This window comes from Lepus europaeus, chromosome 14 (genome assembly GCF_033115175.1).
Source record: "Lepus europaeus isolate LE1 chromosome 14, mLepTim1.pri, whole genome shotgun sequence".
Lineage (NCBI taxonomy): Eukaryota > Metazoa > Chordata > Mammalia > Lagomorpha > Leporidae > Lepus > Lepus europaeus.
The window spans coordinates 62999043-63026649 of record NC_084840.1 but is presented as its reverse complement, the minus strand read 5'-3'; the positions used below and the strand labels follow the sequence as shown (position 1 = coordinate 63026649).

The 27607-nt window shown below is 44.3% G+C and overlaps 2 protein-coding genes and 1 pseudogene across 3 annotated transcripts in view; 2 read left to right on the top strand and 1 right to left on the bottom strand.

Moving 5' to 3' along the window:
- Positions 1-2659, top strand: part of ADSS2 (adenylosuccinate synthase 2) — a 47506-nt gene extending 44847 nt beyond the window's left edge. The window contains exons 12-13 of the mRNA XM_062210721.1: positions 77-226; positions 1546-2659. Coding sequence (XP_062066705.1) covers positions 77-226; positions 1546-1598 — 203 coding nt within the window. The 3' untranslated portion in view covers positions 1599-2659. The remainder of the gene's footprint in view (positions 1-76; positions 227-1545) is intronic.
- A 5899-nt stretch (positions 2660-8558) lies between these two features.
- Positions 8559-26927, bottom strand: SPMIP3 (sperm microtubule inner protein 3). 2 transcript variants are annotated; one of them, XM_062211391.1, is made up of 4 exons: positions 26872-26927; positions 19522-19617; positions 18150-18322; positions 8559-9997 (listed from the first exon to the last, which is right to left on the bottom strand). In XM_062211391.1, the coding sequence occupies exons 1-4, from the start codon at positions 26925-26927 to the stop codon at positions 9879-9881; spliced, it is 444 nt and encodes a 147-aa protein (XP_062067375.1). In that variant the 3' UTR covers positions 8559-9878. The 2 variants fall into 2 exon arrangements, with proteins under 2 accessions (XP_062067375.1, XP_062067376.1); XM_062211392.1 differs by having other exon boundaries at positions 18150-18226.
- On the top strand, positions 14020-14928 carry LOC133773831 (protein SET-like; annotated as a pseudogene).
- Positions 26928-27607: the final 680 nt, after the last annotated feature.

Genomic DNA, 27607 nt, shown 5'->3' with positions numbered 1-27607 from the left:
CAGCCTGTGATGTATGAAAAAATCCTTGACAATAAAGTAGCATGTACCATGAACAAATATCCTGTTTAACTTTTAGCAAACCAAGAAGTCTTAAATAAAGTTGAAGTTCAATATAAGACTCTCCCAGGATGGAACACAGACATATCGAATGCAAGGACGTTTAAAGAACTGCCTGTTAATGCACAAAACTATGTCCGGTTTATTGAAGATGAACTTCAAATTCCAGGTAAACAAACACTTTATGAACAATTATCTTCTAACTTGCCTTTCTGCATTCAAAATAGAATAAAAGATCGCTATTAGTTGGCCAAGTATTCATGTTTTGCATAAATTCCCACAAAAATATGAAATAACCATTTTATGCCTTAGAATAACTATGGTACTTATCTTACAATGGAAGACCATAGATTAGCTTCCATCCTTTCTGACCCTGTCTTTTAATTCTGTTAGTCTGCTTTTTACTCTGTGACATTCATTCTTATTCCTTTCTCTTAGTAACCAATCTTTTTATCTCTTCACTCCCACCAAGAATAGTTTACTACGGGTTTTTTGTTTTGATGTGCTGTGTTTATTCTGAGTTAAACTATTCTTAAAAGCTGGGGTTTTTCTTGAATAGACATTAGGAAATAATTAGCAGTTAATCCCCTTGGAAAAGAATGATTAAAACTTTTTATTTTAAAACAAGTATGAGATGACCAGGGAGTTAGGCATAATGAAGTTACCAGTATATCTAATTTCTTTTAACTGCCTTTCCTTTTATCCTTTTATTTGTGTTGATGGTAATTTGAGACCAGAGAAAGTGGGAGGTATTATTCATATAAAATCTATTATGTACTTATTCTGATTTCACACGACTTACTTTTCAAATTGCTAATGCCCCTTCCAAACTTGATGTCAGATTTAGTAGACATATTTGTTTACTGCTCATGGTCAACTTTTTATGAAAGCTAAAAACTGGTGAGTGTTAACAATGAGTTCTGTAAAACACCATGAAAGCTCATCTTAGCAGTACATTATTGAATGTAGTAATTCTGCAAATAATTTTAACACCATGTGATTTAGATGACTAGAAACTCTCAGAGATTATGCAGTAAGCAGTTAAAATTGTATTTAAAATTTTAAATTGTATCCTTTTCTAAATGTTTCTAATTTTTGAGCTAAGTGTTCCAGTAGTACTTCAGTATCTTCTTAGCATCAACCATTTATCAAAGATAAACATGTGTTTTCTAGTAATCAAGAACTTGATCACAGCCTCCCTTGGTCTCTGTTGGTTTGGGCCAATGTTTTACTATGAAATTAGGAAATTCCTGGCAGTTAAAACAGGGACCAGTGAGGCAAACTTGTCTGTGCAGGACCTTGACCTTGTATTCTCTTTAGAAATAGGCATGCTCTGCTAACCCAGAAAACAGCACAGAGTCTCCTTAGGAAACATTCAATGGTGATGCTGAGAAAAGCAGGGGACCACCTATTTCTCACTTCCAGGGGTTGAATATTATAAAGAAATTAATGCTAATCTTATTCTTTCTGTACCTTTTTTCTCCCCAGTTAAATGGATTGGTGTAGGTAAATCCAGAGAATCTATGATTCAGCTCTTTTAAGGATTGCCAGCAATGCAAGCAACACTCCTTGAGAGGGAAGGAAAAGACTTTACTGTTTCTCTGTTAGCTGCATATTAAAGACACTGAAGTGAGTTTTAAGCCCTGCAGTGGTTTCCAGTCTTTAAGATGGATGGCTGTTGTGGATACACACTTTGGCATATTCCAGCGTCAGCGTTCCGTAGCTGGCATAATTGCCGAATCATCTGTTGCTCTGCTGCTCATGGTGCCATGTTTTCTTTTACTGTTTAGTGACAGTACGATCCATGTTGTTCGAAATTGAAAATAGAGTACTCTCAGTGTAGTTTTTCTTCATTATTGTCATTATGTGTTCTTAGGTTTTACCCCTATTAGATGGTAAGAACATTTAATGCAGTTTTGCACAAATATTTTTACATTCTGATCATTCAGTTTTGTCATTGTAATCTTTGCCGTTAAAAAAGAAAGATGGAAAGATAGGGGTTCTGTAAACTTTTATAATGCTATGAATTCTGTTTAAATTGTGAACTGTTTATTTTCTGCTGAGACCATTGCAAAATTGAGCTTTGGTGGGAGGGGAGGGAGTTATATTCATGAGTTCTTTAATTTGTACAGACTCAACTTATTTCTCTTATTTAATACTTTGAACATCTAATTAATTGTCCAAAGAAAAAAGATGCTCCCCAAAACAACAACGTTAATGTTAAATAGGATTAGTCATTAAAAGATCTGTTGTGATAATTGGTGGATATTTTCTTTAATTTCAGACACTAACTCTGAAGTATATTTCCCTTTTTATCAGACCATTATGTTAAATCGGATAGATTTTTCAACACTGTGCCTGTCAGTATGCCTACAAAATCATCTGTAAGTGCTCAAATGAACCCAAGTTCTTGGCCATAATTTTTGATCATGCCTTCATTTCTTATTTCTTGGGGGGAAAAAAGAGGTGTTATTTTGACAATTAGGCTTACATATTGTGTTGTTAGATTATCTTTCAATGAACTATTTTAAATGTTTAAATTAGGTGCCACTTATTTTATTATACCATCAATAGCTGATTAAAGAGAACCAACTATTTCTAGTATGTTTGTGTACTGTGTTTTTGTTTCTGATAAGAGAAGTAATAATAATACTAGTACATAAGAAAGAGCTTTAACCCCGCAGTGCGTGATGGTAAGGCGAGAGGTCAAAAATACAATCTTTGAAAGGATCTAAATAGCTTTTGTCTTTTAAAGGCTACATTCTTATCCTGTCTATGACCATTGCATTATTGAAACATTATTAGTAATCGTCCAAAGGCAAATATAAAGAACCTATTCTCCCTTCCAAATCAGGAGTTCTCTTACTTATTTACTAAAAAGGTCTCATTGATGTTAACAGACATTTCTCTCATTTTCAGCCACTTTGGGTGATTGTTTCAAAGTGGGCTGTTTGTTAATTGTGTTGGTTAAGAAACTATCTGTTCTTCAGATAATAGCTGTCTTTCTTCATTTTTCAATATTTGTATATTTTTTAAAATTGACACATGGTGATGGTACAAATTTGTAGAATACAGTGTATTTCAATACATGTATAGGCTGTAATCAGAGCAGAATAACTGTCGTATATCAGACTCTGCTAACTAAAGGATATATGTGGTGACAGCCAAGTATACCATTTTCCTAAAACTTAATGGGTACAGCCTGTTAAACAAGTCCTTTTTTTTATTATTAATTTATTTGAAAGGCAGAGTTACAGAGAGGGAGAATGAGAGAGAGAGAGAGAGAGAGAGAGAGAAACCATGTACTGGTTTACTCCCCAAATGGCCCCAACAGCTGAAGCAGGCCCACCCTAAAAAAGCCAGTAGCCTGGAATTCCATCTGGATCTCCTACCTGGGTGGCAGGGGCCCAAGCACTTGGGCCACTTTCCACTGCTTTCCCAAGTGCATTAGCAAGAAGGTGGAATGGGGGCTGAACACATAGGACTTGAGCTTGTGCCCCTATATGGGATGCTGGTGTTTCAGGCAGTGGTTTAACCTGCACCACAACACCCCCCTAAACATTTAACTTATAAATGATGTTATGTGCTTCAGTGAAAAGTTCAGGGGATAGTTAAGAGATCTAAATATGGAAAGGATCTAAGAAGGCTTTAGTGGAAATAATGTGTTAACAGATCAACTGGATGAGGAGTCAGACAGCGATATAATGTGCAAAGGCCCAAAGGCTGGAGAGAACTTAGAAAGTGGGAGCAACTGAACAAAGTAACTGAGGCACTGATGAGGTTGATGAGATTGGCAGCAAATTTAGGGAATTCTAAACCAAATAACCAACAAATCATGTTTCATATGAAAGAAGAGGTGAGCCAAAACTTAATACATTTTAGGCGGAAGGAGATATAATGAGAGCACGGAAAAATTGTAAAAACAAGAAGCATGTCTCTGAATTTCAAAATTCAGAAGGAAACCGGATGGCAGAATAAGACATTTCCATGGGGAGAGGGCCTATGTGATGTATCTACTTTCTACATTAGATGATTAATGCAGCTAAGTGAGAATGGCGAATTTCTAACATGTTTTTGAAAAGTTAATATGTTGAGACTGGTTTTTCCTCACCAGATGTTAAAACACAGCTATTATAATCAAAATATATAGCTCTGTCATTGGAAAGAACAAATATATAAGGCAAATGGAACAGACAGTCTAGAAATAGATGCAAGCATCTATGAAAACTAAAAATGGTATTTCTTTTCCATGGGAAAAGATGCATTAATGAAAATCGGCAGAGTAGGTGTTTGGCCAACTAGTTAAGATGCCCATGTTCCTCATTAGAGTACTGGGTTCAATTCCCCACTGGGGCTCCTGATTCCAGCTTCCTACCAGCCTAGGCCCTGGGAGGCAGGAGTAAGGATTCAAGTAATTGGGTTTCTGCCACTCACATGGGAGACCTGGATTATAGTCCTAGCGCCTGGCTTTGGCCCTAGACTTGGCCATTGCAAGCATTTGGGGAGTGAACCAGTGGATGGTGCTCTTTGACTGTGTCTGTCTCTCTGCCTCTCAAATAGAAAATAATGATAAAAAAAAAAAATAGTGGGAGCTGGTGTTTTGTGCAGCAGATAGAACTCTGCTTGGGAAACCTGCTCCCAAATTGGACTGCCTGGGCCTGTGTCTTGGTTCCCCTCCCAGTTCCAGCTTCCTGCTAATGCACACTCGGAGAGGCAGCAGGTAATGGGTTCCTGTGACCTGTGTGAGAAATCCAGATTGAGATTTGCGCTCTTGGCCTTAGCATGGCCCAACCCTGGCTACTGTGTGCACTTGGGGAATGAACCAGTAGGTGGAAAATCTCTTTTTTCTCTCTGTTACTCCCTCTTTCTGCCCTTCAAATACATTTTTTAAAGAAGAAAAATCACAGTATACAACTTATTCTGGAAGAGCACAATCTCAACATGAATTCCAGGTAGAATAAAAATATAAATTTTAAGTGATGAAAATGAATATAAGGAAATATGTAATCTTAAGGAAAGCTTTCTGAAGAAAAACAGGAAACTCAGGAACTCAAAGGGGAAAAAATGAACAGATTTGACCAAATTAAGGTTTACATAAAGTTTCCAAAAAACCTTCAAAATCAAAAAAACTTGGAAAAAATATTTCAATATAACATTATACAAAGAAGAAAATATGTAATATAAAAATGAGCAAAAAATGTGTCAGACAATCTACAAACAAATGTGAAACAACAAAAACGTGACAACTTGTCCATCTTCCCCTGCAGGCAGGGTGAAAGAAGAGACAGATTTCTAGTAGAGGTGACTACTAACAGTCCCTGGTGTTGGTTAGTAATTCCACTCTTCATTTCTTACATGGTTTAAATTTAGACATACATAATTATAAATTTACATTATTAAATATTCCATTTAAAAATGTCATTTGTGACCGTGACAATATATAGGGTGGGATAGGACAACTGGATGAGAAAGTTTTTGTAACTGAAGTTGCTATCATCTAAAGCTATATTATTACAAATTTAATCTTGGTAGCAATAAGGAAAATATCTAGCAGTCTACAGAAGGATTTATAAGTAAATTCAAACAGAGCAGCACAAAAATCAACAGAACAGAAAAGGCAGTAATGGAAAAAGGGATGGCATGCAGATAACAAATAGTTCGATGGTAGAAGTGAATCTTCATTTTTATTTATTTATTTTTTGACAGGCAGAGTGGATAGTGAGAGAGAGAGACAGAGAGAAAGGTAGAAGTGAATCTTTATTAGCAATTACTTTAGTGTAAATGGATTAAAATCTCCAAAAGAAATATTTGGAGAATAGATTTTTTTTTTTAAGATTGATTTTATTTATTTGAAAGACAGAATTACAGAGAGGTAGAGACAGAGAGAGAAGTCTTACATCTGCTAGTTCACTCCCCAGATGGCCGCAACGACTGGAGCTGCCCCTAGCCAAAGCCAGGAGCCAGGAGCTTCTTCCTGATCTCCCACATGGGTGCAGGGGCTTAAGGACTTGGGCCTTCTTGTACTGCTTTCCCAGGCCATAGCAGAGAGCTGGATTGGAAAAGGAGCAGCTGGGACTAGAACCGGCACCCATATGGGATGTAGGCACTTCAGGCCAAGGCTTTAATCCGCTGCGCCACAGCGCCGGCCCCAGGAGAATAGGTTTTTTACTTATTTATTTTTTTGACAGGCAGAGTGGACAGTGAGAGAGAGAGACAGACAGAAAGGTCTTCCTTTGCCGTTGGTTCGCCCTCCAATGGCCGCCACGGCCGGCGCACTGTGGCTGGAGAATAGATTTTTTAAAAATAATCCACCTGTATGGTATCTTAAAGCACATTACTTGAGTAGGTTGAAAGTGTAAAGATGGTAAAGGGTATCACACAAAAGTGGACTTTAAGTCAAAAACTGTTAACAAGAAAAAAGGGAATTAAGTATTCATAACAAGGTCGACTCATGAAGATGTCACAGGTATAAGCGTGCACTCACAGCCCCCAAATATATGAATTAAGCATCGACAGATATGAAAAGAGAAATAGTTCTACAAGAATAGTTGGAAACTTTAGTACCCCACTGTAATAATGCAGTGAATATTTAGACAAGATCAATAAGGAAATAGAGGAACTGAGCAACGTTAAGTCAGAACTAACAGACGTTAGTAGAAGACTCCATCCAACAACAGCAGAACATTCATTCTCAAGCGCCTGGGGAGCATTATCTAGGCCTATGGTGCTGTTAGGTCACAAAGTCTCAAGGATAATGAGATCATACAAACTATCAGAGCACATAAAATGAAGCTAGAATTCAATAACAAAGAAAACTGGAAAGCTCACAGCTAAGTGGGAATTAAACAGTACAGTCTTAACCAGTAGATAGAAAGGAAATCAGAAAGTATTCAGATGGATGAAAACAGGGATGGAACACATTAAAGCTTAGGGGGTGCAGCAAAGACGGTGTTCAGAAGCACATTTATAGAAATAAAAGAAAGTGCAACTTAAGGAACTATAAAAAAGAAAACTGGGCATAAAGCTGATGGAAAGAAATCAAAATAGGGGATAAACAAGAGAATAGAAAAAAAAACATGGAACCAAAAGTTGGCTCCTTTTTTAGTTTTCATATTTTGTGCATGCGAGGCAATAGCACTGGCCCTTTCATTTGGGGGCTTTTGGTATTTAGCCCTTTAAAAATGTCTCCTTTAATGTCGTCTACTCTTTCTCTGTTCTATCTAGAATGCTGATTAATGAGAAGATGGACCTCTTACATACTACTCCCTTTCATTTTTTAAAGATTCATTTTTAAAATTTATTTGAAAGGCAGAGTTAGAGAGAGCGCTCTTCAATCTGCCAGTTCACTCCCCAAATGGCCGCAATGGTCGCGACTGGGCCAGGCCAAGGCTAGGAGCCAGGAACTCCATCCAGGTCTCCCACGTGAGTGGCAGTGGCCCAAGTACTTCGGTTGTCTTCTGCTGCCTTCCCAGGCCATGAGACCAGAAACAGAGCTTTCAGGACTCAAACCGGCACTCCAGTATAGGATGCAGGCACTGCAGAGTGGCCCCTCTGTCAGAACTGTAATTCCAGTGATTGATTTGTGAGAACTTGTAGGATGATTGCTTTTTCATGTTTTGTGGATGTAATTATTTTGACACATCCTTAGTCAAATTATATCATGTGATGGTTAAGAGAACCTATCATTTTGGGATAAGGGGTGCTCAGTCAGCTGGGTACACTGTTTCTGGAAAAGATTAGTATTTGGATCAGTAGACTAAGATCACCCTCACTCACGGAGTGGGCATCATCTGACCCATTGAGAGACTGAGTAAGGCAGAAGAAAGGTGGAATTTGTTCTCTTTGCTTGAGCAAGAACATTCATCTTCTCCAGTCTTTCAAGCTGAACTGGGACCATGGGCTCCCTGGGTCTCGGGCTTCCAGGCATGGACTGGAGCTACACCACCAGTGTTCGTGAGCCTCCAGGTTGCAGATGGCAGATTGTGGGACTTCTCGGCCTCCCAAATCACGTGAGCCCATCTCTCATAATAAATCTCTTTGCATATATCCATCCATCCTGTTGGTTTCATTTCTCTGGAGAACCTTAACCAATACAGAATCAGGAACCAAGAGTAATACTAGAAGAAGAAAATTTTAAGGATAAGTGTTTTGAGTTGATTCTGGGGTTCTGGAATTTACTCTTGCAGTCTGATTAGATTTGAGGATGCTAGTGATTCTATTTCAGTAGCAAAGAGAGCACTGATAATCCATGGTATGAACTGTTTATTATAGCAACATTCAAAATGTCTGCATTGGGTATTCCTAAGCAACTACTTTTAAGCCTGGAGCCCAGTGACTGTCTATGATACTTTTAAATAATTTTACAAAAGTAAGGGATATAATGTTGGTTGGTTGTTCTTAATATTGCTGAAAATCAAATTTAGAACCTCACCGTGTGATTGGCTGGAATGCAATGCATGCAGGATTCCCAGTGTCACAAGGCATCTACTGTTAAAGTAAGGGCATTGCTTAGGAAAAAGTGGAATTCTGTAAATTTGGAATGGGAATGCATAGAAAAACCCTGGTGAAGCTGAGGACATGAGCCCCTTAATTTTAATGAACGTTGTTTTGCCCAAGGCCTTCCCATCACCCAGTGGTGTTGACATCTCCACCTCTGTTGGTAGCGGCCCCCACACCCATAGTAGCAGCAGTTTTTCCATCTCCATCTGAGGGCATTAACCCTGCATCACCTGAGAAAATGGTAACAGTTTCCCTGAGACAGTTACTGTGCAAGACCTGCTGACTGGTCTTGGGACTCACCGTGGCCACCCTTCTTTGCTTCTAGAATTGAGACTGGGCTCAATCACATCATGATGTGATGTGGTGTGACCTAGGAAGAGGTGTGCTGCGCTCCATAAGAGCTGCTGGAGTTTTCTTATTTATATAAGCAGAAATCTGGAGAGCATGAGAACATGTGTGGGAATGGATATCAAGAATGTGAGGTAATGGTGAGGGTAAGTTGTGGATAAGGGCTCTTCTAGAAAGCAGAGTTTCTGCATTTAATGTTGCAGCTAAGGGTATTAGAACAGGCTCTGTTTGGTTAACTGAAATGGATCAAAATGTTGCCCACTGTGAATGAATTAGAAAAACCCAACCTGCCTTGGATTAATGTAAAGGGAGAGGTTCAAAGACTTAGTGAGACTGGATGCTGGACTGGATTTGTCATTTGAGACCTACTCCAACACAAAGGGAGGGTCCAGAAGACATCCCTTTCATTAATCCTTTGGAAAATAAATATTTGTGAGAGACATCCCAGCATCTTTGAAGAGCTCTTCTCTGTAGACCAGAACTTAGAGTGGGAACCACTGCTGCTCAACTAGAAAACCTAAATGCACTGGGAGTGATTGGATACCTGGTGTCGCCAGGGCCAAATGGTGGCACTGCACATGCAAAGGCAAGGTGAGCCTGCTTGGTGACAGAGTTAAAGTAGCAATCAAAATAGTCTTGGTTTATGAAGACTAAGGGCATTGCTGGCTAACCATGGTGATTCTAGAAGTGAAGTAGAGAGGAGGTCCACCAGATTCTTACTTGACCTGTATGAGCAGAAAAGGTCTGGTTCTAGCTCAAGGGAATTGAAAGCCCAACTCAAATCATAAAAACAGACAGCCATGACCCCCTCCATCAGTCCCAACTATCAGCCAGTTTGTAGAACCAGAACCCCTTGAATGAAGTCCAGAAGCTCTTAAGGAAGGATGCCCAGACACTACGAAAACTTTGTGCTGTTAATTATTCTTCCATCATTTCTCAAAGGGACCAAACGTGAGCTTGTTTGAACTCCATGGTTATCTTGGCTTAAAAGCACTTCTTTCAAAGCTACTTCTTTCCTCACAGTTGCAGAGTGCTGGCAGCGAATCAAGTGGTCGAGGATTCAGTGAAATAGTGGCCAGTTTCTGGTCCCAATCTGGAATTTAAAACAAATTGTCATTTATTTTAAGCTTACTAATTGTGCAAAGTAATAAAAAATCTGTGGTATTTAAGAACCCATGGCCCAAACCATTTTAATCCTACATCAGTAAGAGGCTAGTTTGTATCATCTTCGTATCAAACTGAACTTGTTACTATCCCAAAATTCATACCCTTTGGAGTTCCCTCATATCATACAGCCTCTTGTCTACAATCAGTAACAGTTCTGCCTATCTAAAGGGTAAGAGTTCAAGGAGGGCTTGAAATCAATACAGTCATTGTTCAGTGAGCCAAAGACCAGAGTATTTCACTGATAACATTGTAACAAAACTGAGAACTTCATGAATTCCAAATACTTTAATGGTTTGATAGCATTTAATGTCACTCACTCTTAAGAGATTGTCAAGATAACTTGGGTTGTGATTTTTTTTACCTTATCCATTGGTTTTAGAACCTAATCTCAGTATAAGATGCAATTCCATGTACTAGCTTTTTAGAAATATTTACAACGGTGTGGATTTATTCTTGAGCAATAGTAATCATAAGTAACACTTTTTGAAGGCTTATTGATGTTATGTGTAGGCAAAACGCGTAAATCCTTAACATGAATATCTCTATTCTATTAGATATTCTTTTTTATCCATTTTGCAGATCTGAAAGTTGAGGCTCAGAAAGCCTAAGGGGTCGCCCTGCTGCTCAAGGCTACAAAGCTACTTTAAAAAGAGTCTGGAAAGAAAGATAAGTTTAATTTCATGCAAAAAAAAAATTCCTTTGATAATCATGTATGGTTTTTTTCATAGCATGCATTTTCCATGAACTTTCTGAAGATTCCTCATATTTATTTGAAGTACTTGATACCACATGAGGTAGGCAGGAGTTCTGAGGGGCTGTCTCATCCTGTCAGGTTCTAAGTTCTCTGAAGTCAGTCTTCTGCAGATCCTCTTTGGTGTCCTACACATAGTCGGTGTTCAATAAATGCTTCCTAGATAGATAAGTGAGCTTGTATGTGCTGGGAAAGAATTTTCACTGGAGAACAGTTTCTTGAGCAACAACCAGGGCTTCTCAGGGTCTATATTAAATTCCCAAGTCAGAAACCTCAGAGAGTTGAATGTGAAATCCAGATCTTTGCTAATTTAGATATACCATCTACCCTGAACATGGGATTCCACAAATAGGCTTCAGAGCACTTGTGACAGGTGGAATTTTGTGACTATTTCCTTTTTTTTTTTTTTAAGAAAATTTTTATTTAATTTTAAAAGTACAACTTTTGGATTATAGTGGTTTTCCCCCCCATAACCACCCTTCCCCCGCAAACCATCCCATCTCCTACTCCCTCTCCCATCCCATTCACATCAAGATTCACTTTTAATTATCTTTATATACAAAAGATCAACTTAGTATATACTAAGTAAAGATTTCAACAGATTGCACCCACACAGACACACAAAGTATAAAGTACTGTCTGAATACTAGTTTTATTGTTAATTCACATAGTACAACATATTAAGGACAGAGATCCTACATGGGGATTAACTGCACAGTGACTCCTGTTGTTGATTTAACAATTGACACTCTTGTTTATGACGTCAGTAATCACCCGAGGCTCTTGTCATGAGCTGCCAAGGCTATGGAAGCCTCCTGAGTTCACAAACTCCGACTTTATTTAGACAAGGCCATAATCACAGTGGAAATTCTCTCCTCCCTTCAGAGAAAGGTACATCCGTCTTTGATGGCCCATTCTTTCCGCTGGGATCTCACTCACAGAGATCTTTCACTTAGGTCATTTTTTGCCACAGTGTCTTAGCTTTCCATGCCTGAGAAACTCTCATGGGCTTTTTAGCCGGATCTGAATGCCTTAAGGGCTGATTATGAGGCCAGAGTGCTGTTTAGGGCAAACACTGGTCTTATTTATGTGATCCCTTTGACACTTAATCCTATCTTTATGATCAATTATGAACTTAAATTGATCACTTCAACTTGTAAGATGGCATTGGTATATGCCAACTTAATGGGATTTGGAGTCCCATGGGTGATTATTTCTATGAAGCTCCTTGACTATAGAAATTTTGTGTCTATTTTTTTCCTTCATTTGATATCGCCAAAACCTAGCACACCAACAAGCATTTAAATGGGCTCTCAGACTATTTACTGAAGGAGTAAATATGAATGAGTGAAAATGTGCCTATTCTATCACTGAGTCCTTGCTCTTTGAATAGGATCCAATCACCATAACACTCTCACCCTCACTCACCACCCACCAAGCAATACTGGCTCCCTTTCTTTTTAATTAATTTAAAAGGCAGAGTGACAGAGGGAATCTTCCATCCCCTTGTTCACTGCCCAAATGTCCACAACCACTGGGGTTGGATCAGGCCAAAGTCAGGAGTCAGGAGCTTTATAGTATAGGTGATACTTGGGCCATCTGCTGCTGCTTTCCCAGGCACATTAGCAGGGAGCTGGATCAAAAGTGGAACAGCCAGGACTCAAACCAGTACCCATACGGGATGCCCAGCATTGCAGGCAGCAGCTTAACCTGCTGTGCTAGAGCGCCCGCCCCCGGCTTCCCTTCTGTTCCCTAAATAAGTCAAGTCCTCTCCAGCTTTCAGACTTTTGCATTTACTGCTCCTTTTACCTGAAATGCTGTTTGTATCACCCAGTCTCATTCTTCAGGACTCCGCTAACATTATAAAGATGTTTTCCCTGACTGCTCTGTTTGAAGTACCTTCCTCCACTGTGCTTATCTCCTTGTAGCACTAGCATCATTTGTAATGTTTTAACAGCATTGTTGGTTATGCTCTGTGTCTTCACCAGAACGTCAGCTCTGCAGAAGTGGGTGTCTTATCTACCCGATCACTGTGTTCCTAGTCAGTGGCCAGTGTTTCGGCCAGCATGGTGCTCAGTAAATGACTGAAGCATACTGTGGGTGCCAGCTTTCAAGGCGGACCCCAGTGGTTCCTGTCTCTGGTGTACATGGCCTGTGTACTTCTCTCCTCCACTGCCCTAGGGCTGGCCATGTATGGTAGGATACAGCAGGAGTGATAATGTGTGACTCTTGAAAAAACTTTGTTCATTGTAAGGGAATTTAACTGCTGGGTTCTGAGGATGTTCCAGCAGCCCCATAGAGAGGCACTGGGGTCCCCAGCTTCAGCTTAATAAACCACGTGAGCTGCCAGGGAGGTGGACTCTCCAGCCCCTGCCAAGCCTTCAGGTGAAGCTGCAGCCCTCGCTGACATTTGACTGAAACCTCTGAGAGACCCTGGGCCCGAGTTGCCCAGCTGAGCAGCTCTTGAGTTCCTAACCCACAGAAACTGTGAGAGAGAGAACATATCATCTTGGGGCCGGCATTGTGGCACAGCGGGTTAAGCCTCCACTTGTGACACTGGCATCCCATATGAGTGCTAGGTTCAAGTCCTGTCTGCTTCACCTCCAATCCAGATCCCTGTTAATGGTCCAGGAAAAGCAGCAGAAGCTGGCCCAAGTAGTTGGACCCCTGCCATTCCCGTCATGGATCCTGAAGGAGTTCCAGACTCTTGGCTTAGGCCTGGCTCAGCCCTAACTGTTGTGACCACTTGGGGAGTGAACCAGCAGATGGAAGATCTGTCTATCTGTCTGTCTCTCTCTCTCCCTCTCTGTAACCCAGCCTTTCAATTAAGTAAAATAAATTTTTTTTTAAAGATTTATATTTATTTTTCACAGGCAGAGTGGATAGTGAGAGAGAGAGAGACAGAGAGGAAGGTCTTCCTTTTGCCGTTGGTTCACCCTCCAATGGCCGCTGCGGCCGGCGCATCTCGCTGATCCAAAGCCAGGAGCCAGGTGCTTATCCTGGTCTCCCTTGCGGGTGCAGGGCCCAAGCACTTGGGCCATCCTCCACTGCCTTCCCGGGCCATAGCAGAGAGCTGGCCTGGAAGAGGGGCAACCGGGATAGAATCCAGCGCCCCAACCGGCACTAGAACCCGGTGTGCCGGCGCCGCAAGGCGGAGGATTAGCCTGTTAAGCCACAGCACCGGCCAAGTAAAATAAATGTTTTTAAAAAATGAATTAGCAGTTCTCAGAGCTCCCTCCTGCCTGGCGCTGGGGCTCGGAGTTTCCTGGGAGCATGGCCCCAAATGGTCTTCGCTCCTTCCGCAAACGAAGAAGCCGAGAGCAGCTCCTGGCCCGAGGCCGCAGACACACCGGCCTCTCAGGGTTTGTCGATGGGAGAAAAAGAACAACAAGCAATTAAACGTATTGATGAAGTACAAAATGAAATAGACTTAATGAACAAGCCAGTGAGGAGATTTTGAAAGTAGAACAGAAATATAATAAACTTCGCCAACCATTTTTTCAAAAGGGGTCAGAACTGATTGCCAAAATTACCCTGGGTAACAACATTTGTCAGCCATCCGCAAGTATCGGCACTGCTCGGGGAGGAGGGTGAAGAGGCGCTGCACTATCTGACCAGGGTTGAAGTGACAGAATTTGAAGATATTAAATCAGACTGCAGAATAGATTTTATTTGGATGAAAATCTTTACTTCGAAAATAAAGTTCTCTCCATAGAATTTCATCTGAATGAGAGTGGTGATCCATCTTCAAAGTCCCCTGAAATCAAATGGAAATCTGGAAAGGATCTGACGAAACGTTCAAGTCAAACGCAGGACGGAGCCAGCAGGAGGAGGCAGCGTGAGGAGCCAAAGAGCTTCTTCACCTGGCTTACCGGCCATTCTGACGCAGGTGCAGATGAGTTAGGAGAGGCCACCAAGGACGATATCTGGCCGGACCCCTTACAGTACTACTTGGGTCCTGATATGGATGACGAAGAAGGGGAAGGAGAAGATGATGATGAAGGATTGGAAGACACTGATGAAGAAGGGGATGAGGATGAAGGAGAGAAGGGGAAGATGATGATGACAGGGAATAAGGAGAGGTGGATGAAGGAGAAGATGACTAATAGGAACACTGATGGATTCCAACTTTTTTTTTTAATTCTCTCAAGTCCCTGGGAGCAAGCTGCCATCTTCTTATTTTTATATTTTTTTCCCTCTTGTGCTCAGTCTCCCTGTTTTTGAGGTCTCTTCTCTCAACACCATGGTTCTCAACTTGTTATGGGGAAAATACCTGAAGCAGAATACAATGGGAAAGAATCTCTACCCCTTTCTGTTCCAAATTCATTTTATCCCTCTTGTCTCGACAAAAACTGTATGGACTCAACACCACCATGCTCTGCGGGAAAAAGAAACGCTCCTGCTCCCTGGCTCTGCTGGAAGCTGGAGGGTGCCAGGCCTGTGTAGCAGCGCATAGAATTCCAGCTTTTCCCCTCCTTTCTCTGTGTATTGGGCTCAGAGATTACACTGTGTCTCTATGTGAATACGGACAGTTAGCATTTACCAACATGTATCTGTCTACTTCCTCTTGTTGAAAAAAAAAAAAAAAACTTAAAAATGGGGTTATGGAAGGTCAGCAAGGGCTGGGTTTGAGATGTTTGGGTGGGTTAAGTGGGCATTTGACAACATGGCTTCTCCTTTGGCATGTTTAATTGTGATGTTTAACGGACACCCATGTAGTTTAAGATGACACTTTCAAAAATAAAATTCTCTCCTAATGATGCCTTGAGCCCTGCCACTCGATGGGAAAATCAGCAGAACTTGAAGGATATTATTTGGAATTGACATTCTGTTGTAATTTTGTTCCTGTTTATTTTAAAATTTTCTTTTTGTTTCACTGAAAAAAAAAAAAAAAGATGATGCTCAGTTTTAAATGTCAAAAGTGTGCAAGTTGCTTTGTTACAGTAAAACTAAATGTGGAGCCGATGCTGCGGCATTGCAAGTAAAGCCGCCTCCTGCAGCACCGGCATCCCATATGGCCACTGGTTTGAGTCCTGGCTGCTCCACCCCGATCCAGCTCTCTGCTATGGCCTGGGAAAGCAGTAGAAGATGGCCCAAGTCCTTGGCCCCTGCACCAGTATGAGAAGACCCAGAGGAAGCTCCTGGCTCCTGGCTTTGGATTAGCACAGCTCCGGCCATTGCAGCCAACTGGGGAGTGAACCAGCAGATGGAAGACCTCTCTCTCTCTCTCTCTCTCTGCCTCTCCTTCTCTATGTAACTCTGACTTTCAAATAAATAAATAAATCTTAAAAAAAAAAAAAAACCCTAAATGTGTACACACAAAAAAAGAATTAGCTTATTCAAGTTTCAGTAAATAAACAAAAAAATTCCGAGTGTTTAAGCTACCAGGTTTTGGGGTGATTTGTCACTCAGCAACAGATGACTAATATACATTCAACCCGTGACTCAATGAATGCAGCAATGGTGGTTCTGTATAAATGACCTCTAGCGTGGTCAGGCGTACACCTCACTAAGTAGGGGACCCTCCAAAGCTGTTCCTCCTCTTCTGTTGCCCAGCCTGCACTATCCAGCACTGTATTTTCAATTTTCTGTCGATCCCCACTTGACCACATCTCTTCTGCCAAAAGCCATTATTCCTATCGGAGGTACCCGAAGCCCTGCAGAAGTGATGTGCTGTGGCGTTCTCCTTCCTTTGTCTCTTGTGTTTTGGATTAGCTCTGTCCTTTCTTGCTCCAGATGCTCTGCCATGTGAGTTCCCTTCCCCCTGAAAGCCCCCTGGTTCAATTTAAGGGCAGGGGCTTTCGAGTGTGACACAGCTGGGTCTGACCTGGACTTAGCACTAACCGGCAATCTGCCCGCATAGACTTCTATCCTCTCTAAGCCTTAGTTTCCTCTTCTGCTGACCTGGAGCTAAGCACGCTGCCTCTTTGATAACGGATTGCAACAATGAGTGTGTACACGTGTACATGAGTAGTCAGCCGAGCACAGCTCCGGGCACGTGATGGATATTTTAAATCCTAACAGCTGTTCTCAAGATAGACTTTGGTCTCCATTTTACAGAGAAGCAAACAGGTTCATGGAGGCTGAGAATACTGCCCAAAGGATTCTCCCCGACCCATCCCTCAGCTTCCTTGGCCACAGCCCTCCCGAGGCCCCTGGACCCCAGCCTCTAGCTCCCTGTACTCCCTCCCAGCTCCTCCTTTCCTAAATGACCTTCATCTCATCCCTCAGTCCCTCAGCTACCTCCCTTCTCTGTGTCCAACCTTCCCTTGGGTTTGAGAACCCAGCTTTACCCTGCTTGCAACCTCTTATCCCAAGCCCCTATTGTCAGCCTGCCCCCTCCCCACCTCAGCTTCATCTACTGCCCGCTCCTCCTTGGCTCAGCTCTGCCGAGATCTGTCCCAGCCATCTCCTCCCCGCCCTACTCTGGCACTTGGCCTCGCTACAGCTCAGTTCTTTCTTCTGGGAGGGAAAGAAGGAAAGTAGAACCTTCCCACCCACTGCTCTTCCTCTGCTCATTTTCCTTCCTTCCTTTGGAAAAAGAAAGTGGCCTGCTCTACAGCAAACTACTAGATAGTGGTGCGGGTGACACTGAACTGTGACAGCCAAGCGCCATTTGGGAATGACATGGCCTGGGTCTGAAGTTTGCATCTCCACCTGCTTGCTGTGGTGAACTTGGGGCTGGTCACTGAACTGTCTCTGTGACATGGCCTCCCCTGCCATAAATAATAGCACGTTCCTCAGAGAGCTGGGGAGGGGGTTCTGCCTGCCTCAGAATAGGGAGCCCCAAGAGCTGGGATGCTTGTACTCAGCGAGTCTGAAATGGAAGTCGTTTGTTTCACCAAGCACCCACAACTACAGGAACACAAGTACTGCTGGACTAGGTTTCACACGAACACCCCAGAGTCCTCTCAACCAGGTGCCTTGTCCCAGCCCAGAGAGGTGTGTCTGACACATGCCTTTAGATAACAAGTCACTATCATGAAGTCATTTAAAACAGGAAACGCAGGAGCAAAAACGAACTCGCTCAGGCACATCAGTGATTTGGCCGGGGACAGGCGCTCAGGGAAGAGTGCTCAGACCTGAGCTTGCCTCCTAGCAAGGACCTGCGCACCTCTCCATCCCTGCCATCTCACATGCCCCCGCCCTGCCGGAGCTCTGAGAGAAGGGAGGGAGGGCCCTCAGGGCTGGCGGCTGAGTTCTTCCTGCATCCACACCCACACTCAGTGCCTGCCCCCAAACCCACGCACCCCAAACATGGGCCCTGAGATGCAAGCCCACAGGAGATGTGGGAGATGTGGGGCCCAGGCCAGCTGGTCTGACTTACCAAGCTTATAAAATGGCAGAGAATAGTCTCTTTGGTAAGTGGTTTCTTTATACCACGGGTCAGCAGGCCGTGAATGTCTTCGGAAGCAAATATATCGAATGAGTGTCTGTTGGTCTAATTGAGGCCGATACGGACTTTCTCTCTTGGGTGGCATTTCCAAGTCTATGAGCGGTCTAAATGGAAACAGAAACAGCTTCCTGAATGCCCGCTACAAGGAAAGCTGAAAGTCTCCCTGGGAGCGGCCGCGAGGCTAACAAAAGCTGGCACTGGCAGAGCAGCAGTAGATTGCCCAGGGAATCTGGTCCTCTCTTGTTCCCTTCAGTATCCACCCCTCCTCCTTCCAAATCACAGACCTCAGGGGTGGCTGGCATGGAAATCTCTGCATCTGCCCATGTGCAGCAACTTTCTGTATCCCACATCTCCCTGGTGCCCTGTCCCAGCGTGATTTTTCCAAGGAACCAATGCGTTCTTCTGACCAGACTATACCACCATGGGTCTTGGTGTTTGATGGAGCTGAAATTAGTCCCAAGCTTCCTGCAGCATGACTCTAATAGGTGCAAATGTAATGACCAAATATCTCCGTGCACTTGTGTACATTCACCACACGATGTGTTTGAGAACACTTTGACGATGGGTACTAAGACCTTGAACATGCAAGTGTAGTTTATCCCAGCAATTCCAGAAATTAGCAGTCTAAGAATGCTTATCAAAGTGTTTTTATGATAACAAAGAGTAGAAACCATCCTCATGTAAAAAAAAAATGTGGATTTATGTAGACAAGGATACGAAACTGCTAAAGTCATACAGGAATACTACACCACCATGAAAGGTTATGCCAACTGTAAAACAGGTGAACCAAGTTGCTGTAGATGTGAAAAATATTAAATGATATTTATGAGTAGCTAAGTCATATGTTGAATGGGTATTATGTTCTGGAAGGTGGCTACATTTTTGTTTTTGTTTTATTTTTGTTAAAACCACACCTAGAAGGGCCAAAACCATAAGGCCAAATTCATCATTTTACTCAGAAAGAAACTGAGTCTCTGGAAGGTGAAGTTAGTTGACCAAGTCAAAATTCTAAACTCAGGGTGTGTCTAAAATTTTATAATTTAATAAAATTCTATATTTACATTTGCTCATTAGAAACAAATCTGGGAAGTAAAGATCTAAAAATAAAATGCAAAATGCTAATAATCTTACTACTCATTAAAAAATATTTTTCGCAGTTTATTTTCTTCCAAAACTTTTCTACCCACTAAATGATGCTTGTTGTAATCACTGATATCATTTAAAGGGTGCATCCTTGTTTCCTTCTTCATCACTGTAGCTCTGGTGAGCTTCCTAAGAATTCAGATCTAGGGCTGTGTCTCACCTGGAGGCCCTCTTCACACCATGGTCCAAATGGTATCTTGCTAGTTGCCCAGGACAATAGCCTTGGAGATCCTTTCCTTGATGGACAATGAATAAACTAGTGGAGAAAGTGAGATGGTGAGAAAAAGCAAGGACTACACCTCCTTCTGTACAGAATACTAACTGTGCTAGGATAAAAAAAAAAAAAAATGCATTTGGTTTTTGTCCTCAGTTCCTGGCAATGAGTTCCTGGTTGTATCTTTCAAACTGATAATGAAACACCTTCCACCATACTAGAGTTACAGGCCTCCCTCTACACATCACACTCTCCAGCATCTGTAAAAAAATGTAATTTATTTTCAGGATTCATATTTAACATGGCAGGCATTAGGTTCAAAATATTAGGGAAAAAAGAAGTAAGATGATATGTAAAACCCGTGAGGCACATGTTGATAGTTGTTGAAATGGGAAGTGGAGACTAGGTATACTTTTTTCCTTTGATATGTTGACAAAATTTCACAATAATTTTTTTTTAAACTAAAAAGGGGACAGTTATTTGGCACAGTGGTAAGAAGCCACTTGGGATGCTTGTATCTCATGTCAGAGTGACTTGTATCTCATGTCGGTTCCAGCTCTGCTCCTGACTCTAGCTTTCTGCTGATAGGCACCCTGGGAGGCAGCAGGTAATGGCTCAAGTACTCGGGTCTTTGCCAACCATGTGGGAGGCCTGGATTGAGTTCTCAGCTCCTGGCTTTGGCCTAGCCTGGCCCTGGCCATTGAGGACATTTGGAGAGTGAACCAGCAGATGGGAGATCTCACTGTCTGCCTGTCTCTTTCAAATAAATTAATTTTAGAAATGTTTAAAACTTGTAATAAGTATAAAGGAGCTGAAAGTGAAGCAGCAAGGGGTTCGCTCTGTGACATAGAAGGTTAAGCCAGAGCCTGCAGCACCAGCATCCCATATATGGGTGCTGGTTTGAGTCCACTTGCTCCACTTTTAACCCAGCTCCCTGTTAATGCACCTAGGAAAGCAGCAGAGGATGGCCCAGGTCCTGGGGCCCCTGGCACCCACATAGGAGACCCTGAGGAGGCTCCTGGCTCCTGGCTTCGGCCTGTTCCAGCCCCGGCTGTTGCGGCCATTTGGGGAGTAAGCCAGCAGATGAAAGAACTCTCTCTTCTTCTCTCTGTAGTTCTGCCTTTCAAATAAAGTAAATCTTTTAAAATAAATAAATAAAATGAAGCAGCACTATGATATCAAAGCATGAGCCACTTGTAAGCTTGGAAGAGGAACTCTTGTGTAGTTGGATTATATTATTTACAGATTTCATTTCAGAAGAGTAGCAGAGATATTACAAAACATTTGTAATTAGGAGAGGGGATGTTGTATCTGAAAGCTGAGGACCATTAACTGATGTAGGTGGTGAGGAATGTAAGGTTTTTTAAGGTTAAGGACATGTTATGGAAAGATTTCTGATGGTAAGGTGGGCAGCAGGTGTGAGGGCCATCCGACCAGAAGCAGTACGACAGGTTAGGAAGTGCCTCTAGTGCTTTATGCGGGACATGAGAAGGGTCTGAACTATGTGGTGGAAATTTAGGTGGAGATGACACAGTGTACTCTTGAAAAATGTAAGGAGAGTGGATTTTTGGGATCGTCCACACGTTCTGGGCACTCAGTAGATGTCTTAAGAATTCACAGAAAGGGTGAGTGTTTAGCCTGGTGGTTAAGACACTTGCATCCCATACCTGGGTTCAACTCCTGGCTCTGGTTCCTGTCTAGGCTTCCTGCTAATGCAGATCCTGGGAGGCAGTCGTGATGGCTCACTCAGCTGAGCTCCTGTCACCCATGTGGGACATCCAGATTGGGTTCCTGTCTCCCAGCTTCAGCCCCAGCAAAGCTGTGGTTATTGTGAGCATCTGGGGAGTGAACCAGTGGATGAAGGAGCTCACTTTCTCTTTCTCTCTCTCTGCCTTTGGAAGTTAAAAAAAACAAGACTTGACAGGAAAGGGGACAGTCAGTAGAAACTAGCACATGGTTTTGCACAAAGTAGCTCACTAAATAGCTCTTGGATGATGAATGGAAACTTACATTATGCAGTCGGTGGGCAGGTCTCTGTACTCTGCTAGGTTCTGCCACACAAAGCTGACAAAGCAGGCCTGGATTTCAGAAATGCCCTTCTGTGAAAATAGTGACCTTCCTGAGGAACCAAGGGGACACAGGGAGGATCGGGCAGGCAAATCCAGGTGGGGAAGGAGGATTCCAGGAGAATGGAATGACAGAAGCCATGACCTGGACAGGGGTGGGTTCGGAGTGGAGCGTGTCGGGGCCATGGTGGGCAGGCCTGTCTGCTGAGAAAGGCCAGGGCTGAGCAGGGGCAGGCTGTGTCTCTGTCTGTGCAGACAGGACATGTGGAAGAAAACCCACAGGCTGTCTGCCTGCCCAGTGGTTGGGATAATATGACTGAGCCCTGAGTGGTAAATAGCAGTGGAGGATTAAGTCATAAGAAAAGGGAGGAATTGGTTAAAAAAAAAAGAGAGAGAGAGAGAGAGAAGAAAAGAAAAAAAGAAAAAAAAAGAAAAGGGCATGGATGGCATTTCTGAATGCAAGGGAGTGCGAGCCACAGCTTTCTTAGGCACCCATCCAGTTGCTAAAGCACTACCTAGGAGATCGCCCTGGGGCCAGGATCCAGCTTGGTGAGAGTCTCTGGCGTTTGCAAAGGACTCTGGGTTTTCTCAGAAGCTGCTCTGTTTGCTCTTGGCTATTCTGACCACAGATTCCTCAGTGGCATGCATCCAACAAACACACACAGAGGACAGGTGCATTAACTGAACCCTGCTCCCCAGAAGCAGCCTGGACAAGCCACATTGAGAATGAAGAAGCCCTTCACGGGTGCCAGGGAACACTCTTTACCTGAAGTCCCCCAGGAGTGCCCTGGGCAGCTTTTGGCAGGACTGGAGTGCACAGGACCCTGTATGCATGGAGGCAGGAGTCCCAGCTGGACACAGCAATGAAGAAGTTTGTGGGAGTGAGAGGACAGCCAACTTTGCCTGCGGCTCTTTGGGACACATCAGTTTTTTGGGAGAGAACGAGTAGCTATGAAAGCACCTGTGCCTGTCCATGCTCCAGACTCAGCAGCGGAGCCCCCTCCCAGACTTCAGGTCCATCCCGTGGAGCTGGCTTCCAGGGATCCTCTTTCATCGTCCCCCGGGGGAAGCAGGCAGTTCTGCACGTGAGACTCCACGTGGTTTCTGCCATGTCCCCGACAGCCTGGCTCTGTGAGGTAATGCTTTCAGTCCGCACAAGAGCCATGCTGTCCCCTGGGAGGGTGACTGTAACCAGAGCAGGACCTGGGCTTAGTCTCAGACAAAGTTCTATAAGCACAGGACAGGTCAGGGTGTGCTCCTCTGCGGAGCCTGGCCCAGCGCCCAGCCAGATCTCTGTGCAGATCACTGTGCAGATCTCTCCCCTGCAGGCCATGCAGTGCCTCATGCTTTGCCAGGCACTGACCTCATTTTATCCCCTCAGTCCCCTTGCAAATAACGATGATTAATTTCTGGTTTTAGAAAAGTAAAAAAAGAAGCTAAGAGAAGTTAAGTGGCCTTGCTAAACATCACCCAGCTTGTCCATGCCAGAGACATGAATCAAAGCTGGCTTTCTAAGTCATCTATGTGTGTACAGAAAGTTTTGTTTTTTTCCCAAGAGTTCAGTGCCACTTAAAAAAAAAAAAAACTTTCATTTATTTATTTGAGAGGAAGAAAGATCTTCTAATCCACTGGTTCATGCCCCAAATGCCCACAACAGCCAGGAGCCAGGGCCCAAAGCAAGCCTCCTATGTGGGTGGCAGGAACCCAGTTGCCTGAGTGTGCCTCCCAGGGTCACACTAGCAGGAAGCTGGAGTCAGGAATCAAACCCAGACACTCTGATATAGGATGCAAGTGTCACAAGTAGTGCCTTCAGAGCCAGGACAAACACCTGCCCCAGTGCTATCTCTGAATGATCTCTGATTGTCCCACTTGTGGGCAGACAGCAAGGAGACAAGTTATACCGAAAGAATAGGCAAAGAAATAAAGACACGGCCATCTTAGTGGGAAGATGCTTTCAGTTCAGTGAACAACACACTTGTTGCCGGTTCTGGTCTGGATGTGGAGCACTAGGCACAGTGATGACAAATCCTCTCTCCCCACCTGAGAATACTCTCTGCCCATTGTTTTGATAAGGAAAACCCTGTTCAGGCAACTCATCTGCAACAATGGGGTGGGAGCCATTGCCGTTAGCATGAGGCCCAGGGAGAAATAAGTGACTGAGCTGAAGTCACAGGCTGATGAGTATAGGAGATGGGGTTAAAGGTCAGGGCTGGGAGACCGCCAGCGCTGTCCTCATCGGCAGGCTCTATGAGCCACACTATCTCCTCAAAGAAGGAGGGAGCCTCAGTTTCCTCATCAGAAGACGGGACTAAGACTGTCATCTCTGCTAATGACCTCATGGGCATAAATGAGACACTTGTACTTGGTCGTCGAAACGCCTCCATGTTAGGTGTAGCCATCATTCAAGGCAGGGTGAGCAGACCCTGCCACTGCCTCTGGGCCTTTCAGAGACTGCCCCAGTGGATGTTTTTAAACTCCAACTAAATCTGGCACAGATTCTGTATCTTTCATCGTCCATATCACACCGAGTTCAACCCACTGGAAGTGATATTTTTCTCCACAAACCAACTCAACACCCAGCCAATGGTGTGTGGCTTGGGCATGGCACCCATTAACACTTGAATATGATATAATTATTAATTTGGGAATTTTATGTGGTCTCTACTACTTGTGAGCCACTTAATATCTACTTTTATTAGATGCCTATATTGCTTTGTACCCAATTCTGTTTTCCCTGGCATCACCCCCAGGGTTAGGCATTTAAGGCTGAACTAGATAAATGCTTGTGCAGAACAGCTGAAGAGGAGGCCAAGGTATTGTCTATCACCAGGAGACTAAGTCACAAATACATAGCAGAAACTTCTGCTCAGTCATCATTTTGATATATTCAGTAATTGTGCAGAGACAGCCAGCCTTGTGCTGCAGAGGTTACCATATAGTGAGTTAAGGAAAGAGGCAAGCAGGCCCTCCCCAAGGAGGCCCCCCCTGGAGACGGTGGAGCCAGACCAGCAATCCAACTTCCACATCTGTGGGCAGTCACTTAACCACACCATGCCTTAGTCTCCTCATCAAGAACTCAGAGTTGTTGTGAAAATGAAAGGAGTTCATGTGCCTTTAGAGTAATCCTTGGCACACACTAAGGTCAGCATTGGTGTCAAGTGTTATCATTCCAGCAGGTGAAACAGGTAGAAAATAAACAAATCATGTAACTGGGAGTTGTGATAAGGGGCGTAAAGGAACCCCAAAAGGGCATGAGATAGGGAATAACAGAGTGGGATAGTCAGGGTGGTCAAGGAGGGGCCCTCTGGCCAGTTGGCAACAGCACAGAGGAAGTAGGCCGCAGGGGCAGGAGGGAGGGCGAAGGGAACTGTCCAGGCAGAAGGAAGACGACCTCCAAAGGCCTGAGGTCGGAAAGAAGCTGGGCCTCTGAGGGATCAAAGGGAAGCCAAGGGGCTGGGGCTGGGGAAGGCTGGAGAGGGATGCTGCCCGCTAGGCAGGTAGGCAGGCTGCGGCCCCGTGGCTGGGTTTCCTGCTAAATGCCGTGGGTTGAAGGGTTTACAGGATCCAGGTTACACTGCATGAAGCTCATGCTGGAAAAATGACGTTGGAGGACAAGGGTGGGTGCTGCTGTAGATACACAGAGGTTCAGTGGCCATCTGGAGCACGCGGGGGCAGTGACCCCGAAACAACCCTTCAGATGGGAGATCTCACCTGGGGGTAGAATCCAGGGCATGGGCTGATGGGCCAGATCCTCTGTTGGCAACCAGAGGCAAAGAGCTTCCCCCCTGTGAGTGCTGTGGAAACCCCTGCAGGGGGAGGGTGGAGGCACTAGTCTGATGGGGGAGGGCTGGGCTATGGCACTGGGGGCTCGGCTCACGGGGCCCTGATGATGAACACAAGCACTGAGCACAGCCCAGCCGCAGGCCACCAGCAGGCCAGCAGACAAGCCCCAGGCAGCAGCAACTGAGGCAGATTTGTTTTCATCTGCCCCAGAAGATGTGGGGTCAGCAGTTAAACCAACCCCACTGCAGCCAACACAGGTCTCTAGCACTCAGACCAAGGGCTCTGGGGTGGGGGGAACCAGGAAATACGGAAGGCAATCCCTGATCTTGTGGATTTCAGGGAGGGGAGGCATTGTAGGTTCTCTGAGAAGAGGCCTCTTAAGGCTTCTTAAGCATCCTTCCATCTGCTCTCCTTCAGAAACTGCTGGGAGCAAAAGGACTTCGTGTTGACTAAACACTGTTGTCATAGCTAAAATACTAAAATAATTGTGAGGTTTGCTCAAATCCACAAAGCCAATGGGGCTATAAGAGGCTGACCTCAGCCGGTGCCGCGGCTCACTAGGCTAATCCTCCGCCTTGCGGCGCCAGCACACCGGGTTCTAGTCCCGGTCGGGGCACTGATCCTGTCCCGGTTGCCCCTCTTCCAGGCCAGCTCTCTGCTGTGGCCAGGGAGTGCAGTGGAGGATGGCCCAAGTGCTTGGGCCCTGCACCCCATGGGAGACCAGGAGAAGCACCTGGCTCCTGCCATCGGATCAGTGCGGTGCGCCGGCCGCAGCGCGCCTACCGCGGCGGCCATTGGAGGGTGAACCAATGGCAAAAAGGAAGACCTTTCTCTCTGTCTCTCTCTCACTGTCCACTCTGCCTGTCAAAAATTAATAAAAAAAAAAAAAAAGAGGCTGACCTCAAAATCACAGTGTGAGGATTGCAGCCAAAGCTCACAACTCGCAGATCCCTGCCGAACTCAGAGCAGGGGGCGAAGAGAGAGTGGGGTTAGGATTCACAGTGGATCACCTAACGTCTCTTAGCAAGACGAATTCAGCACAGTAAACAGTCTGGGGCTGGTGGTTCCTGTGGTGTGCGTGAACCTGGAGAAAGTTCAAGCTTCTGTTTACGTCTACGCCATCAGCCCTCACATCACAGAAGCGTGGGGGTGGCTGGCTTCACCCCAAGCAGAGAACAGGGATGCCATCCGAGGTGGATCCCACCTCATACGTCTTCCTGTGGGAAACGAATGTTTTTATGCTGTTTGAGGGGAACTTGGAATTGCCTGTTTGCTTGCATTCGGAACTATGGGTAGGATTTCTTTCTTTTACAATTTTACCTAAACCCAAAGAAGCTTCCCTAGAACACTCTGGCGGCAGTCATGGCTCAGTCACGAGGCAGCAAGGAGACAAATCCTAAATCCCCAGGAGTCTGCCTGCCTGGCCTCAGCTCTGGGAGGACCTTACCTGGGTGGGACCACTGGGCGGCGATCAACAAATTCTCTCAGTCGGATGGCAGCCATGCTGGGTAGGAATCTGAAAGAAAGGGCAATGAAGGCTCATACTGTCCGTTTACACAAAGGAAGGTAGGTAGGCTTGAGCTGTCTTGTGCCCAAGGAAGTCTTGTCCTGCAGGAAGAAAAGTGGCAGAGGAGAAGGACTTGGCTTCTGCTAGACCATTTAAACAAAATAAAAGACTAGTGAATCATACAAAAGAAATAGAATGCAGCAGCCAATACACAAAGACAGGCTTTTCTTTAAGAACAAGGGATACTGTGCCAGTAACGTTAGTTGAGCACCCAGCTTCCTTTCTCACCCTTCTTAGCTCCACTTTCTACTGCTCAAGGCCACAAGGCAAACATTACAGTGCTCAGAGTCCCCCATCACCAGACACGTGTGAGGAGTCGTTCAGTCAGACACGTTTTTCATGGGTTGTGGAAGGGGGCAGTGAGGCAGAGGCTGTTTCCTGCTGCTCTGGTCTTTTCTACTGGCGAGCAAAGTTGTGTGGATACGGCGGTCTTCAGCAGCAGAACTCCAGGCTCCAGTCTCCAACCCTGGGGATGTCCAGGAGCAATGGCTGGAGAGGCAGAGTCTGAACGCTGTGTCCCAGGGCTCAAACAACAGCATCATGGGTATGGAAAGGGAACTGCTGTGGCAAGGGTAGTTCTTGAACTTCCTTGGCCTGGAAGGAGCTGTCTGGTTTT

Bases quoted from the DNA above. Each gene is read 5' to 3' on its own strand.
- SPMIP3 (XM_062211391.1), bottom strand. From the start codon at position 26,927: ATGGCTGCCATCCGACTGAGAGAATTTGTTGATCGCCGCCCAGTGGTC. The intron at 19,618-26,871 runs GTAAGGTCCTCC...TTTCTCCACTAG, and splicing joins CGCCCAGTGGTCCCACCCAG to TTTATTCATTGTCCATCAAG. The intron at 9,998-18,149 runs GTAAGTCAGACC...TTTAAATTCCAG, and splicing joins TCTGCCATTTTATAAGCTTG to ATTGGGACCAGAAACTGGCC.